Source organism: Lepidochelys kempii, chromosome 2 (genome assembly GCF_965140285.1).
Source record: "Lepidochelys kempii isolate rLepKem1 chromosome 2, rLepKem1.hap1, whole genome shotgun sequence".
Taxonomy (NCBI): domain Eukaryota; kingdom Metazoa; phylum Chordata; order Testudines; family Cheloniidae; genus Lepidochelys; species Lepidochelys kempii.
The window spans coordinates 269,364,983-269,381,450 of NC_136381.1; the positions used below are offsets into that span (position 1 = coordinate 269,364,983).

General features: G+C 45.3%; 1 protein-coding gene across 1 annotated transcript in view; it reads right to left on the reverse strand.

The window, feature by feature from the left end:
* LOC140905784 (GTPase IMAP family member 4) overlaps positions 1 to 6,734 on the reverse strand; it is a 32,478-nt gene extending 25,744 nt beyond the window's left edge. Inside the window, exons 1-2 of the mRNA XM_073329256.2 lie at positions 6,319 to 6,734; positions 4,230 to 4,284 (exon numbers count right to left, since the gene is read on the reverse strand). Of these exons, the coding sequence (XP_073185357.2) occupies positions 4,230 to 4,284 (55 nt within the window). The 5' untranslated portion in view covers positions 6,319 to 6,734. The remainder of the gene's footprint in view (positions 1 to 4,229; positions 4,285 to 6,318) is intronic.
* Positions 6,735 to 16,468: the final 9,734 nt, after the last annotated feature.

A 16,468-nucleotide genomic window follows, 5' to 3' on the forward strand; every position in this document is an offset into this window, starting at 1 on the left:
TTCCTTAGTCTCTTCTTATTTATATAACTAAAAAACCTCTTATTTATTTTAATTACCTTGGCATGAGCTAATTCAGCTTGACTTGTAGTAATTCTGACTCCTCCTTCAACTCTGTTATCTCTCTAGTGATGCCGCACAACTTCGCCATTCGCATTGACTCCCGTGCCCATAACCCTAGCCACTGATTCAGAACTTTTGAATCCCTCCTAAACCCCTCACCCTCTTCCACACACTTTCTTCCTTCTTTGCACAGCATTCTGCCAGTTAGTTCAAAGAAAAAAATGACAAAAATCCAAGGAAACCCCTCTTCCCCCCCTTCTTCCATCACCTCCTGTCACAGTCTCCTCCTTTTCCTCTGTCACAGATACTAAGACTCTCCTCCACCTGCCCCAGTGACCCCCACACTCTCCAGCCTTTTGAACTTCCTCATCCCCCATTCTCGCCATTGCCCTCACCCTTCTCAATCTCTTGCTCTCATCAGCCTCCTTCTCATAACATGTGTGTGTGTCATCATCACCATCGTCATAAAATAATTGCAGTGTTGAGACAATCCCCCCTTCAAATTACCATCCCACCTCTTTTACCCCTTCAGTCTAGCTCCTGCTCCCTATACTGCACTGAAATGGCTCTTACCAAAGTCTCTAATGATCTTTTCTTGACCAGATTTCCTTCTTTATCTATGGGTGGCCTTTGACACTGTCACCCACAGTCTTCTTTTTCAAATCAGATCATCCCTGGGTTTTCCTGATGCCATCCTCTCTTGGTTCTCCTCCTACCTCTTGGATCACTCCTTCAGTGTCTCATTGGGTGGGTCTTCTTCTTCTCTCTCTTTCAGTAGAGGTCCCTTAGGGCTCTGTCCTTGGCACCCTCCTCTTCTCTCTCTCCCCACTACATCTCTGAGCAATCTCATCTGCAAATATGTCTTTGAAACCCATTCATACTGACGATGCACAAATCCACCTGTCTACTCTGGACCTGTCTCCCTCCAACCAAACTAATATCTGTCACCTATAGGTATAAGTTTTTGCTAGGTAAGGCATAGGTTTAAGTCAAGGCAATAATGCCAGGATCCTACAGGCCTCAAGGTCTGTAAGACAATAGCTTAGCTAAACTAATCAAGGCCTAAAAAGCCTTAGCTTAAGCAGTTAACTAGGAGTAACCCTAAATCATAAACTAACACAAGAGAGAGGGCTGTAATGCCTAAACTGCTGACAGGTAATCACAAGGTGATAGTTTATACCAGCTTGAGATATTTTAAGTTAGGGACATCAGCACATGTCTGACCACAGGAACGCCGTGGTAACTAATGGACGTGTATGCCAAGGAGCTTGAGGTAAAAGGACTAGTAACCTCTGGGAGAAGGGCACCCCAACATTAATAGGATGAGGAAATGCAGATAAGGAAAAGGGGGGAAGCTCCTGCTGAATATGCATCAGGCATAGTAGCTTCAGCATAACACATTATAAAAGCTGTATCTCAGCTGCTGTGCCTTGGGAGATGCCAGGAGGACGACCACTGGTGATGTGATGAGGATGACTAACATTTTAGGTGTGAGTATATGGATGCTCAGATGCTCATGCTGTATTATCTACTTTGCTGGGATGGAGTGTTTGTAACTTTGCTAACTGTATTAATAAAACTAATACAAATAAACACAGGTCTTTCCTAAGTGTAACTGTTGCAATCCTGCACATTGTGGTTGCCAAATTAATAGCAATTCTAATAACTATGGGTCTAATTTTGAGACTACAATCTACAAAACCCTACAGTGTTAAGTGGGCATTCTTGTTGGATCATATTAAAGAAGTTCTGTATTAAAATCACAAATGAGTTTGATTCCCCAGAGTTTAAATTCCAGGGTATTACTAATGAAGAGGTCTCTTGGTTTTTGGTACTGTTTCTCTCCCTCTATGTGTGAAACTTGCAAGCTGCTAACTGTGTTAGTACATTCTAAGACAGAGTCTGTTCTCAAAGCAGTTCACAGAGAGAGAGACTCAAAGCAATACTCTAACAACAGAAACAGCACCCAGAGACTCCCCGCCCTTTTGTTGTATTAACAATTGTGATTAAAATAGAGATAGAGGATGTATGTGGATGGATGTTTGGTGTGGATAATAACTGAATGATCAGGGAGGTGCCAGCCTAAGAATCCAGTGTCCATTGGCTGAAGAAGGCGTCGAGTGGAAATAACCAGAGGACCCCCAGAGGGCAGACTGGAATCCACCCAACAGCCTCAAGAATGGGAGAACCAAAGAACAAGATAACATCTTGGAGCCGTCAGGAATGTGCTATCTGCTGATTGATTCAGCAACAGCATGATGAAGCAATTCCCATAGACTGGCCTAGGAAGAAATTCCTATAAAAATGGACTCTAGAAAGTGAGAACTTTGGGGTCTGATTCTGCAAACCAACTTCCAGGAGCATCAGATGAGCATCTGACAAGGCCCTGCTCCCTCCTCATGTCCAGGCCACCTGGCCAGTGGCTTGGCATGAGCAACTCTAAGGCTGGTAACTATGATAACAACCTTGCAGAACCTGTGTGTGTGTTTGTATGAATGAGTGTGTAAATAAATATGAGATTGAATGGAATGTTATAGCTATAACTAACTGCTTACTATGATTCTCCTCTATTCGACATTGGTGAGGCCTCATCTGGAGTACTGTGTCCAGTTTTGGGCCCCACACTACAAGAAGGATGTGGATAAATTGGAGAGAGTCCAGCGAAGGGCAACAAAAATGATTAGGGGACTGGAACACATGAGTTATGAGGAGAGGCTGAGGGAGCTGGGATTGTTTAGCCTGCAGAAGAGAAGAATGAGGGGGGATTTGATAGCTGCTTTCAACTACCTGAAAGGGGGTTCCAAAGAGGATGGCTCTAGACTGTTCTCAATGGTAGCAGATGACAGAACGAGGAGTAATGGTCTCAAGTTGCAGTGGGGAAGGTTTAGATTGGATATTAGGAAAAACTTTTTCACTAAGAGGGTGGTGAAACACTGGAATGCGTTACCTAGGGAGGTGGTAGAATCTCCTTCCTTAGAGGTTTTTAAGGTCAGGCTTGACAAAGCCCTGGCTGGGATGATTTAACTGGGAATTGGTCCTGCTTTGAGCAGGGGGTTGGACTAGATGACCTTCTGGGGTCCCTTCCAACCCTGATATTCTATGATTCTATGATTCTATGATTCTTTCTGTATTCACAATAAATGTGGTATTTTGCCTTTTTCCCTTTAATAAGATCCTGCTGGTTTTTATTTTATTGGTATAACATTCTTACGTAATCAATAGAATTAATATACAATCAATAGATCAGGCAGCATATCTCAACACGTCTTTCTGACATCTCCTTGTGGATGTCCAGCCATCAGCTGAAATATGTTATGGCCAACAGTAAGCTCCTGATCTTTCCCCAAAAACTCCTGTTACTCAAACCCATACACTTGGCTTCATCTTTGACTTCCCCTTCTCTTCTGACCCTCACTTACCACCTATATATACATTTTGCCATTTCTTGCTGCACTATGTCTCCTGGATGTGACCTTTTCTCTCTGGCTACACCACCAAAACTTCTGCCCATGCCTTGATCATTTTGCATCTTGACTATTGTAATCCCCTCTCTGGCTGACATCCCTGCAGCCTGTCCCTGCAGGTGAGAGTTAAGGTGAACTGGCAGAGTTGTATGGGAATCCTATCAATGGAAAAGTGTGCTGTGCATTGGCAGAGCCATGGAGAAGGAGGGAAGAACTGGAATAATGGGAGATTGCGCATCAGGACTGAGGTACATTGGCAGAGCAACAAACCTTGCACAATTTTTTTTTTGCCATACACTGTACCTGGCTCTACTCCACACTATCATCAGTCTCTTACTTTTCCAACAATTAATAACTCCAGAGTCATCCAAAATAAAAACAATTTTCAAACAGACAAACAAACAAACAAACAACCTGCCATTTGGTCAGAAACACAGAACATTTGGTAGTCCTGGAAACCTGGATTTCCCTCTCCTATTTGAGGAGCTCACATCCGCACTCAGGACAGCCTATTCCCATCCAGGTGGGGAGGCGTTCATCTGTTCCGGGGAGCCACTGTAGCTGTTCAGGTGGATAAAGGTATATCTGACCTGTAAGTTGAAACCTATCATTTTTGGGACTTTCATTTTCCACTACAGGGAAAGCTGAGTAGAGCATAAAGGCAGCAATGGGGGCACAACAAGGATTTTAATGTCACTTTCTTACCATGGGAAAGTTCATCTCTTGCCAGATTTCCTTCTTCCATATCTGGGTGAGCCATCTGTAAAAAAAAAAACACAGACCCAAACGAAAAGCCTATTTACTTGTTTACAGATTTCAAACACCAGAGCTGATCAAACAGCCCAGGACTCTAGCCACGCAGCCCTCCCCAAGCCACAAACAAACAACGAAGAGACCAAACAGACAGTGCCTCACGTGCCTTGACCACTAAGCATAGAATCCAAAGTTACTCCTCCAAAACACCCAGTAGCCTCTCCTGGTCGCCCTCCTTGTAATGTATGTTGTGTAGAGAGTGACCTCAGCTCACACAAACTAGTATTTTTGTGTGCTTGTTAAAGAAGTGACTAGTGGCCCCAGCCAAGACTGCTGGCCCCATTGGGCTAAGTGCTGTGGATACGTTTATAGTAAAATACAATCCATGCCCTGAAGAGCTCACAGAATAATTTTGAGACAAGACGTGACGAGAGAGCAGGGAGGACCAGAGTATCAGCGATGAACTCTTGTAATTAAACAGGTGAGCTAGAGCCCAACTTGATGAGACTTTTGTCTTATAACATAAATGGATTGAGAGCTGGATTGTGGCACAGCCCAGGACTGGGGTACTGAAGAGATTCACAGGCCAGAGGGCACATGGAACCCTTCAGTCCACTGTGTGGAAGCTGCTATACACCTTCCTGGGGTCTGACATATTCTCCCCCGTGGAGCTGAACAGGCCATGGAGGTGGGGGAGCAGGGGCAGAGCAATAGCTCTGTCTACTCTTTTCCCTTCCCCTCCTCTTCTGGGGTGCCAGGGCCCTGCAGGGGAGCATCACAGCAGCAGCCGGGTGGGCCCCTGACCTCAGGGGCAGCAATTTTGGCTGGCACTTATGTGGGCTAGTCTTCAGTGAGCTGTTTTCATGTCAGCATGTGCAAGTTACATTTTCACTGTGATATTGAGGTGGGATTCTTCAGCTCTCTAAACCTCCTTAATGCTTGCAATTTCTTCCGATTTCAGGACTGAGCTAATTAGTCACAGAAAGGCAGGGATGAGTGAACTTTGAATGGCCCATCCACAGCTTTATTGTGAATATTGATAAATCCCATGCGATTATTAAAACACACTTCTCCTCATACATCTTCCCACTGAAAACGGATGTTAACATTAACCATGTAGCTATAGCCAAATTCTGCTCTCGGTTACTCCACTATAAATGGAGTTACAGACACTAAACACAAGCAAAAACTACAGTTAGTGACAGTTAAAGCTGCATCACAATGCACTTGACACACACAACACCTAGAAAGCATGGAGAAAGGAAGCTGAGGGAAAAGTCTCCTGCATTCTTTGCCACCTTCATATTGCCTACAGCACTGTTAATTACACGTTCCAACACTCCTCTAAAGCTTTCACTTCAGTGTCTCACAGATAACAAAAAATAATGCACATTCCCAACATATCCTCCCATGCCCTCGCTCTTTGTGAGGTTTCTTCTCACCCGTGGATCTGTAATGTTAAATGCAGTGGGTTCAGCTTGGTGCGCTTATTTGCAGCTATCAGGAAACCTTATTTTCCCCCCCTCAAAAACAGAAGAAGTGACACAGATAAAACACAAGTGATTCCCAACCATATGTTTTTTCATTAACTGGTAAACCAAATCCCAGCCATTTTTAGGAAGTAATGTTAGTATCAGAGAAAACTAACGCCAAGGCGAGACACTGCCTTGCTCAATTTGCCAAATGAGTAGGCGTAAGTCCTTCTTATAAAAACAATAACCTCCTAACTCCATTCTGAGCAACTGCAAATTCAACCTCCTCTTCCACTGCAGCCTGCCGGGTTTCCTTTTTCCCTGAGCAGCCCAGAATGACCAGGTGTGTTTACGTGCTCGTGCCAGCTGAAGTCTGTAACCCCGTCTTACCTATAGAGTCACAGCCAGGTTGCCCACAGCACCGCTGTGTACCGAGAGAAGAACATGGCCCCTCGAACATCAAAAGGAGGTCTCTGAAAATCCTCTCTCTCTCTCTCACTGGCGCTTCACCTGCCAGTTACACAAACTCATTTCAAACATGCTAAGCAAACTTAACGTAAATAGATCACCTGTGGGCTTCGGTCTCAGCCACAGACCCCTCGATTACTCTTCCTCCCGTGCCCGCAGCTCTCTCCAGCTTCTACGCCGGCCCGCCGGGAAGCCGGTGTCTGAGCGGAGCAGCCTCGGCAGCTCTCACGGGTCCGTGCCTCAGCCAAGTTTGGATCCCCACCTGTGCCCGAGACAGCATTCAGCCGTGAAGGAAGGGATGCAGAGAACTCCTCCAAACTCTTGCTGCGCGTGGGCAGGGTGCAAGGGATGAGAAGAATCCTCTTGACCCGCAAGGCAACCCGAGAGCCTTTCCCAGGGGCTGCCTTTGCGCGGAGCAGCAACCCAGACGGAAGCTGAGGTCCCCCGTGTTTGAGATGTGAAGGGCAGCCTCGGGCAAGCTCTCCCCCCGGAGCTCCAGCTTTACCATGGCAAGCGATGCACCTCACAAGTCCAACCTTCTTCTCACGGTGAATTAGTGGTGAACAGGAAGTGACTTTTACTCATGTCGTCGTTATTTACACTCTGAGCACACTACAATTGCAATAATGACTAACAATAATAATCGTGTCAGCAAATACTTGCCTATGGATTGCTTGCAAACTGATGGTTCAAATCCTCCCTCTGTGCTGTGCAAGTACACAGCTAAGTCACAGGGGGCCAGATATTTAAAAGTATTTAGGAACCAAAAGATGCGGGTCGGCACCTCTTCCATTTTTCAAAAGTGAGTAGATGCCTAACTGCCATGTAAGTGAAAGGCAGTTCGGCACCTAGGTGCTTTTGAAATCCCAGTAGCCACCAAACTGCATCTTTAGGTGCCTAAATACATTTAAAAGTCTGGCCCATGGTATCATTTTGTTCCCTGGTTGGATGACCCAGTCTTATAAACAGAAGTCTCTCTTATAGTGAATTTTCCATGAACCAATTCCAGTGTCTATGTATTCGTTTATTTATTTACTTGTGTTACCACAGCATCTAGGAGCCTCAGTCATAGACCACGACCCCTGTGCATGAGACACTGTAAATACAGAACAAAAAGACAGTCCCCAAAGAGCTGACAATCTAAGTATAAGACAAGAGACAGTAGACGGATACCCACAGACTGATGGGGAAGTGCAAGGAAACAGCAAGACAATATTGGTTAGCATGACAGACAGTGGTCTCTGCACACCAGCAGCCTACCTGTTGTGAAGTTTTTTGTAGACGTCACAATAAAGGGGAGTTTTATGGAGGCATTATGGAGGGAGAACCGGAAGTCCTGGCAAAGTCAAGGAATTATCATGTGATGGAATAACAGAGACTTGGTGGGATAACTCACATGGCTGGAGTACTGTCATGGATGGATATAAATGGTTCAGGAAGGACAGGCAGGGCAGAAAAGGTGGGGGAGTTGCACTGTATGTAAGGGAGCAGTATGACTGCTCAGAGCTCCGGTATGAAACTGCAGAAAAACCTGAGAGTCTCTGGATTAAGTTCAGAAGTGTGAGCAACAAGGGTGATGTCGTGGTGGGAGTCTGATATAGACCACTGGACCAGGGGGATGAGGTGGACGAGGCTTTCTTCCGGCAACTCAAGGAAGTTACTAGATCGCAGACCCTGGTTCTCATGGGAGACTTCAATCACCCTGATATCAGCTGGGAGAGCAATACAGCGGTGCACAGACAATCCAGGAAGTTTTTGGAAACTGTAGGGGACAATTTCCTGGTGCAAGTGCTGGAGGAACCAACTAGGGGCAGAGCTCTTCTTGACTTGCTGCTTACAAACCGGGAAGAATTAGTAGGGGAAGCAAAAGTGGATGGGAACCTGGGAAGCAGTGACCATGAGATGGTCGAGTTCAGGATCCTGACACAGGGAAGAAAGGAAAGCAGCAGAATACGGATCCTGGACTTCAGAAAAGCAGACTTTGACTTCCTCAGGGAACTGATGGGCAGGATCCCCTGGGAGAATAACATGAGGGGGAAAGGAGTCCAGGAGAGCTGGCTGTATTTTAAAGAATCCCTATTGAGGTTACAGGGACAAACCATCCCGATGTGTAGTAGGAATAGTAAATATGGCAGGCGACCAGCTTGGCTTAACAGTGAAATCCTTGCAGATCTTAAACACAAAAAAGCAGCTTACAAGAAGTGGAAGATTGGACAAATGACCAGGGAAGAGTATAAAAATATTGCTTGGGCATGCAGGAATGAAATCAGGAAGGCCAAATCACACCTGGAGTTGCAGCTACCAAGGGATGTTAAGAGTAACAAGAAGGGTTTCTTCAGGTATGTTAGCAACAAGAAGAAAGTCAAGGATAGTGTGGGCCCCTTACTGAATGAGGGAGGCAACCTAGTGACAGAGGATATGGAAAAAGCTAATGTACTCAGTGCTTTTTTTGCCTCTGTCTTCATGAACAAGGTCAGCTCCCAGACTACTGCCTTGGGCAGCACAGCATGGGGAGGAGGTGACCAGCCCTCTGTGAAGGAAGAAGTGGTTCGGGACTATTTGGAAAAGCTGGACGAGCACAAGTCCATGGGGCCGGATGCACTGCATCCGAGAGTGCTAAAGGAGTTGGCGGATGTGGTTGCAGAGCCATTGGCCATTATCTTTGAAAACTCATGGAGATTGGGGGAAGTCCCGGACGACTGGAAAAAGGCTAATGTAGTGCCCATCTTTAAAAAGGGGAAGAAGGAGGATCCTGGGAACTACAGGCCAGTCAGCCTCACCTCAGTCCCTGGAAATATCATGGAGCAGGTCCTCAAGGAATCAATTCTGAAGCACTTAGAGGAGAGGAAAGTGATCAGGAACAGTCAGCATGGATTCACCAAGGGCAAGTCATGCCTGACTAATCTAATTGCCTTCTACAACGAGATAACTGGCTCTGTGGAAGAGGGGAAGGCAGTGGACGTGTTGTTCCTTGACTTTAGCAAAGCTTTTCACATGGTCGCCCACACAATTCTTGCCAGCAAGTTAAGGAAGTATGGGCTGGATGAATGGACGATAAGGTGGATAGAAAGTTGGCTAGATTGTCGGGCTCAACGGGTAGTGATCAATGGCTCCATGTCTAGCTGGCAGCCAGTTTCAAGTGGAGTGCCCCAAGGGTCTGTCCTGGGGCCGGTTTTGTTTAATATCTTCATTAATGATCTGGAGGATGGTGTGGATTGCACCTTCAGCAAGTTTGCAGATGACACTAAACTGGGAGGAGAGGTAGATATGCTGGAGGGTAGGGATAGGATACAGAGGGCCCTAGACAAATTAGAGGATTGGGCCAAGAGAAATCTGATGAGGTTCAACAAGGACAAGTGCAGAGTCCTGCACTTAGGACGGAAGAATCCCATGCACCACTACAGACTAGGGACTGAATGTCTCAGCAGCAGTTCTGCGGAAAAGGACCTAGGGGTTACAGTGGACGAGAAGCTGGATATGAGTCAGCAGTGTGCCCTTGTTGCCAAGAAGGCCAATGGCATTTTGGGATGTATAAGTAGGGGCATTGCCAGCAGATCGAGGGACGTGATTGTTCCCCTCTATTCAACATTGGTGAGGCCTCATCTGGAGTACTGTGTCCAGTTTTGGGCCCCACACTACAAGAAGGATGGGGAAAAATTGGAAAGAGTGCAGCGGAGGGCAATGAAAATGATTAGGGGACTGGAACACATGACTTATGAGGAGAGGCTGAGGGAACTGGCATTGTTTAGTCTGCGGAAGAGAAGAATGAGGGAGGATTTGATAGCTGCTTTCAACTACCTGAAAGGCGGTTCCAAAGAGGATGGATCTAGACTGTTCTCAGTAGTAGCTGATGGCAGAACAAGGAGCAATGGTCTCAAGTTGCAGTGGGGGAGATTTAGGTTGGATATTAGGAAAAAATTTTTCACTCGGAGGGTGGTGAAGCACTGGAATGCGTTACCGAGGGAGGTGGTGGAATCTCCTTCCTTAGAAGTTTTTAAGGTCAGGCTTGACAAAGCCCTGGCTGGGATGATTTAGTTGGGGATTGGTCCTGCTTTGAGCAGGGGGTTGAACTAGATGACCTCCTGAGGTCCCTTCCAACCCTGATATTCTATGATTCTATGATTCTATGATTTGAAAGAGGATAATGAGATAGCTTTGCAGATGTTTATAGGAGGCGCCTCCCAAATATCAGGGGAAGAAGGGAGAAAGCATGAAAGAGCTTGTTTGAAAATTTAAGAAGTGGGCCATAGAGGCTGGCAACATAGGCCAATAGGAGGCAAGCATTGACAGCTCTAGAGCGAATGAAAGATGATAGGCTGGATGGGGATTGACCAGAAAGGACCTTGAAAATGAAGACAAGCAGCTTATACTTGATGCTATAGAGAAGAGGGAGCCAGCGAAAGGATGCAAAGAGAGGGGTGATATGGTGAAAGTGATGGGCTAGGAAAACAATCTTCGCAGCAGCATTCTGAATAGATATGAGCAGGGCAAGACTGCATTTGTCAAGGCCGGAGAAAAGGATGTTGCAGTAATTGAGATGCAAGGTGAGGAGAACCTGGATGAGAATTTTTGCTCTGTGGCTGGACAGGTATCTTAGAGAAGTTACGCAGAAGGAATTGGCAAGATTTGGACATAACCTGGATGTGAGAACTGAGAGAGAGGTCTGAGTCAAAGATGACAATCAACTTACTTGATTACAATCTGTAAGTACCTACATGGGGAACAAGAATTTTATGATAGGCTCCTCAATCTAGCAGAGAAAGGCATAGCATGATCCAATGGCTGGAAGTTGAAGCTAAACAAATTTAGACAGGAAAAAAGCATAACCTTTTAGCAATGAGGGTAATTAATCATAGGAGCAATTTACCAGGGTCAATGGGGATTCTCCACCACTGGCAATTTTTAAATCAAGAGTGGATTTTTTTTTCTAAAAGATCTGCTGTATTTGAAACAGGAATGGATTCAGGGAAGTTCTCTGGACTGTGTTAGGCAGGAGGGCATACTGCCTCCGCACCTCTGCCTCCCAGCCCTCATTAAGGCTCTTTCCCTTTCTTTCATAGATATTGTACAAAACACAGCACGCAGCTTTAATCGAAGCCGATAGTGCACTGTGGCCTCCAACTTTATCCTGAGACGTTACCTGCCTCTCAAACGGCCAGGTGCACACCCCATAGCCATCCTGCAGCTGCTCAGGCAAGTTAAACAGCTTCTGTCTTGTATCCAAGGGCCTGGCAAAGGGCTCCATCAGTCAGGGAAGCAGAGGCTAAACTGGATCTCCTAGGACCATACCATTGATGTCCGTAGTGATCCTGGGGACACATTCTCCACTGCTCATTAAGGGAAACAGACATGAAGTCTGAAAGATCATAGCTTCGTGGACCTTTCCCGACCACCCTGCATTGATGTTTGGGAACCTGCCACAGTGATCCACCAGTGATCATCCAAAGTGATCCACCAGCCTGAGGTATACCCCAGAGAAATACCCCTGTCTGTTTATAAACTCTGATAATTGGTGCAGGGCGGCAAATAATAGGCACATGGATCCCATCAGTTGCCCCAGTACAATTCGGGAACCCCATGTGTGCAATAACTTCCTGAACATTATCAATCTTTAGGACCTGGAGCATCAGTATGTTTTGCATAGCAGCACACACCGGCTGCATGACAACAACCCCAACTGTTGATCTGCCCATGCCAAACTGGTAGCTACAGACCAGTAACAGTCACAGGTGGCCAGCTTCCAGATGGCAATTCTGACCCATTTCTCAATGGGTATGGTAGCTCACATGTTGGAAACTTGTCTTTGTCATCCTAAACTTCTAGCACTGCCGAAGGTCATCCCAAGGCTGCAGAATGAACCTTTCCCTCCAATCAGGAGTGGTTTCTCAAGCCCAGAAATGGCACTGTGTGAAGCAGCTCAAGGAAAAGTTTTATGCAGGAGCAATTGCTGGATATCCTCCTCCTTATTCCCCTGCTGCTATTCACTCATTAGCATATTTCCATAAAACACATGGTATTAGGGGTTTATTAATAAATACTGATAATACTAATAATACTAATGAATTAAATATAGCTGCCTTCACCTTCCCTCTAAGCCTGCAGGTTTTTGAGGCACAGTGGCCTTCTTTCTCAATTCGGGGATTGTGGCATTCTGGGCAGCTAGTAAAGTGTTCTTAAACAATTCCCAATTATCATTCATAGTTTTCTGATTAAATTCTTCCTCCCAGCAGATTTAACTCATCATTTTTTAAATCTTTTTGAAATTGTCCCTTTTAAAGCATCAAGTATGTTTATCCCTGGACTTCATTCTGTTTGCACATTATAAATGTGATCAAGTACTGATCACTTGCACCTAAGTTAGCATTAATTTTTAGTTCTGTGATCAGTTCCTCTTTCTCTGTCAAGATGAGGTTGAATGCAATATTCCCCAGTATTGGATAAAACACTTATTATAATTCATATGTTTTCTCTATAGGGAAATCAGACACATTTTTAGTACATCCCAGTTCTTCACCAGATTCTTTTGTTTGTCTGTTGTGTCCCCATCCCCTACTCTTCATCTGTTTGTGTCATAAGAACATAACTGTAAGCTGTTTTGGGCAGGGATAGCATTTTTTCTGTGTTTGAACACTGCTCAGAATGATGGGGTCCCAAATGGAGCTTTCACATGTTACAAAAATAATAATCCACACAGAGATGTGATTGTGACATTGCACCCCATAATACTCTATAGAAATATGCTTATGTGTGTAAATATGACATAACTGGAATATGTTTTATGCCAGATATGTCATATAACATATCTCTGCAAAGGTTATGGTCTATTGGATATATTCATCCATTTTACAGGCATGTACCATTTTTTGTATTTGAAGCTATGAATGTTGGCTATGTACTTGTTTGATTTTAAGTAGCCTCAGTGAAGCAGTTGGTCAGCTTCTTGAGAAAAGACTATTCTCAGTAAGTGCCCAGTCAAGAAACACTTAAGCTAACAATGAACTTTGAGAGACGCCAATCCACATCTGAGCTTTCCTGGGAATGTAGCTCAGCCTGTAAAGCTCTGAGTCATGCATGGACATGTGACTTGCCCACATGACTCCAAAACTCCATCTTGCAGCTGGATTCTTGAAGGGTTAAAATCCATTGCTGATGTAATAACCTGGTATATGGATTTGTGTACAGGCCCATAGTCCAGAGTTTGGTCAAGAGGTCAGAGGCCTAGCAATAGCTAAGAAAAAGCAGAATAACCAAAGATAACCTTGCTTTTGCTAAGATATGCCTGGTCAGCAAAAAGCCAGATGTTGGGGGAAATAATTGTATCTTATTCAAAGTTTCAAATAGAACAAAGAAGCCCTGTTTCTGTTGCATTCGTTTCTTCTGTAGGGAGATGTTCTTCCCACACATCCAACCTTGAGTTTATGAAAGGTTCAAGCATGCCTCCTCCCACCTCCCTTTCCCAGGGACCAATGCCTGCCTTAAAACACAAATGAACAACTTGAAAGACAATCTCTATTGCCATATACTTTCACTGTTTCTTTGCTTTTACCCCTAGATATGTATCTGTTGGACAATCAAAGGAGCTACTTCATTCCTATGGACCCCAAATCAGAATTCAGCAAATATATTTTACACTAATACATTTATTAAAGTACTAATTAAATGTTAATTTGTCAACTTGAGACCATGGGCGGAGACATTATGTAATCTTTGACCATTGGCTACTGTGCTATCATGTCTTGCAGCTAAACCTATCCGGGGGTATGGGACTGCCTACCTTGTCACTTTGCCCGCCCATGGAAAATCCATATATTCTATTGCAATCAATTGATTGACAGTGTCTCTGAGCCTAATAAGCGAGGTGACACTCTGTCAGTGCTGTACGTAATAAACTCCTGTGCTTGACCTCTACACAGTGTGGATTTATGTCCTTCAATTCTGCATAAAAGAGGGGAAGGGGTTTCCACCCACAAGAGAGAGTCTATTTAAGCCCATGGAAACCCTTCCATTTTGTCTTCAGATGGCTCAAGAGGTAGCCTCTCCACCCCCAACGGATACCTGAAAGAAACTGGAACAAAGGAGAGTAACTACAGGGGTGTGAGTGATTGCTGGACCCAGACCAGAAGGAGACTAACCTGTAAAAGAAGCTTACTGGAACTTCCCTGAAGGTGAGATTTCATCTGCAATCACTTTCTTACTGTACTAGGCTTAGACTTGTGTGTTTTTATTTTATTTTGCTTGGTAATTCACTTTGTTCTGTCTGTTATTACTTAGAACCACTTAAATCCCACTTTTTGTATTTAATACAATCACTTCTTACTTATTAATTAACCCAGAGCGCGTATTAATACGTGGGGGGGGGAGGGGGAGGAAACAAATAGCTGTGTGTATCTCTCTATCAGTGTTATAGAGGGTGAACAATTTATGAGTTTACCCTGTATAAGCTTTATATGGGGTAAAACAGATTTATTTGGGGTTTGGACGCAATTGGGAGTTGGGTACCTGAGTGCTGGAGCTGTTTTCAGTTAAGCCTGCAGCTTTTGGGGGAAGTAGTTCAGACCTGGGTCTGTCTGTAGCAGGCTAGCGTGTCTGGCTCAAACCAGGCAGGGCACTGAAGTCCCAAGCTGGCAGGGAAAACAGGCTCAGAGGTAGTCTCGGCACATCAGGAGGCAATCCCAAAGGGGTTTCTGTGACCCAACACGTCAGTCACTATTATTCATCAGCTGCAGCGGCACAGGAGCCAGCAAACAGAGCTGTAAACAGGAGAGTCTGAGGGGGAGTTTGTAAGGGGAGTTTGCATTGTGGTGCTTGTTTGGGGTTTGTTTTTGTTGTGGGTGGTGGTGTTTGGGTGTGGTTTGTGTTTCCCAGATTAACAGGATTTAGGTGGGAAGGCTATGACAGATACAGAGGCAGCCGTGGGAGTGACCCATGTAGTGGAAGACACAATGGAGATGACTGGATGTGGAAGCTGCAGTATGTCCATGATCCTGGAGGGGGGACCTGGCAAGAGTTTTGTCTGAATGAAATGCCGTCTGATAGAGCTGATGGAGGAGAAGATCCGAAGTTTGGAGATGCAGGTGGAAAGTCTGGTTGAGTTTAGGAAGGGGTTTGAGCAGATTATGGAGCAAAGACATGAGGTATCTGAAGGGAAAAGCTCAGACTTGCAGATGGGAGCAGGACTGGGGAATTCTGAGGGGAGACTGGGTGAGGAAAGTGGTCAGTGGAAGCATGTGACTAAAAGAACCAGGCAGAGGAAAAGATGGGCTCGTGAAGGAGAAACAGAGCTCAAGAACAGGTTTGCAGAGTTGGAAAATGAAGAAGGGGCTCAGCAGGTGGTCATTGAAGATGGAGGGGCAAGGAAGAAGAGAAGAGCGGCTAGTCCTATAGGAAAAGGGGAAGAGTCAATGGAGACTACACCAAATATGAGCCCCAGGAGGATACAGAATGAGTTGAAGAGGATTACAAGGGAGAATAGGAATGGAAAGAACTTGCAGCCACCGTCACCAGGAAAAGGCAGGTCTACGTGATTGGAGACTCTTTGCTTAAAAGAATAGACAGGCCTGTAACCAGAACTGATCCAGAGAATAGAAGGGTGTGCTGTCTTCCAGGTGCTAAGATGTGGGATGTAGACCTGAGGTTGAAAAGGATCCTAAAGGGAGCAGGAAAGAATCCCCTAATTATCCTTCATGTGGGAACAAATGATATAGCTAGATTCTCGCTGGAAAGTATTAAGGGAGACTATGATAGGCTGGGGAAGACGCTTAAGGAAATCGAGGCCCAGGTGATCTGCCGTGGGATTCTGCCTGTTCCTAGAGAAGGGCAACAAAGGTGTGACAAGATTATGACTATCAACAGATGGCTTAGGCAGTGGTGCTATAAGGAGGGCTTGTCCATCCTCCCCGTGGAAGGAAAAGGCCAGGGCAGGGACCGTCGAATCGTGGAAGTCAATAAATGGCTACACAGGTGGTGTCGGAGAGAAGGCTTTGGATTCTTTGACCATGGGATGGTGTTCCATGAAGGAGGAGTGCTGGGCAGAGACGGGTATGAAACTGCAGAAAAACCTGAGTGTCTCTGGATTAGGTTTAGAAGCGTGAGCAACAAGAGTGATGTAGTGGTGGGAGTCTGCTATAGACCACCGGACAGGGGGATGAGGTGGACGAGGCTTTCTACCGGCAACTCGCAGGAGCTACTAGATCGCATGCCTTGGTTCTCATGGGAGACTTTAATCTTCCTGATATCTGCTGGGAGAGCACT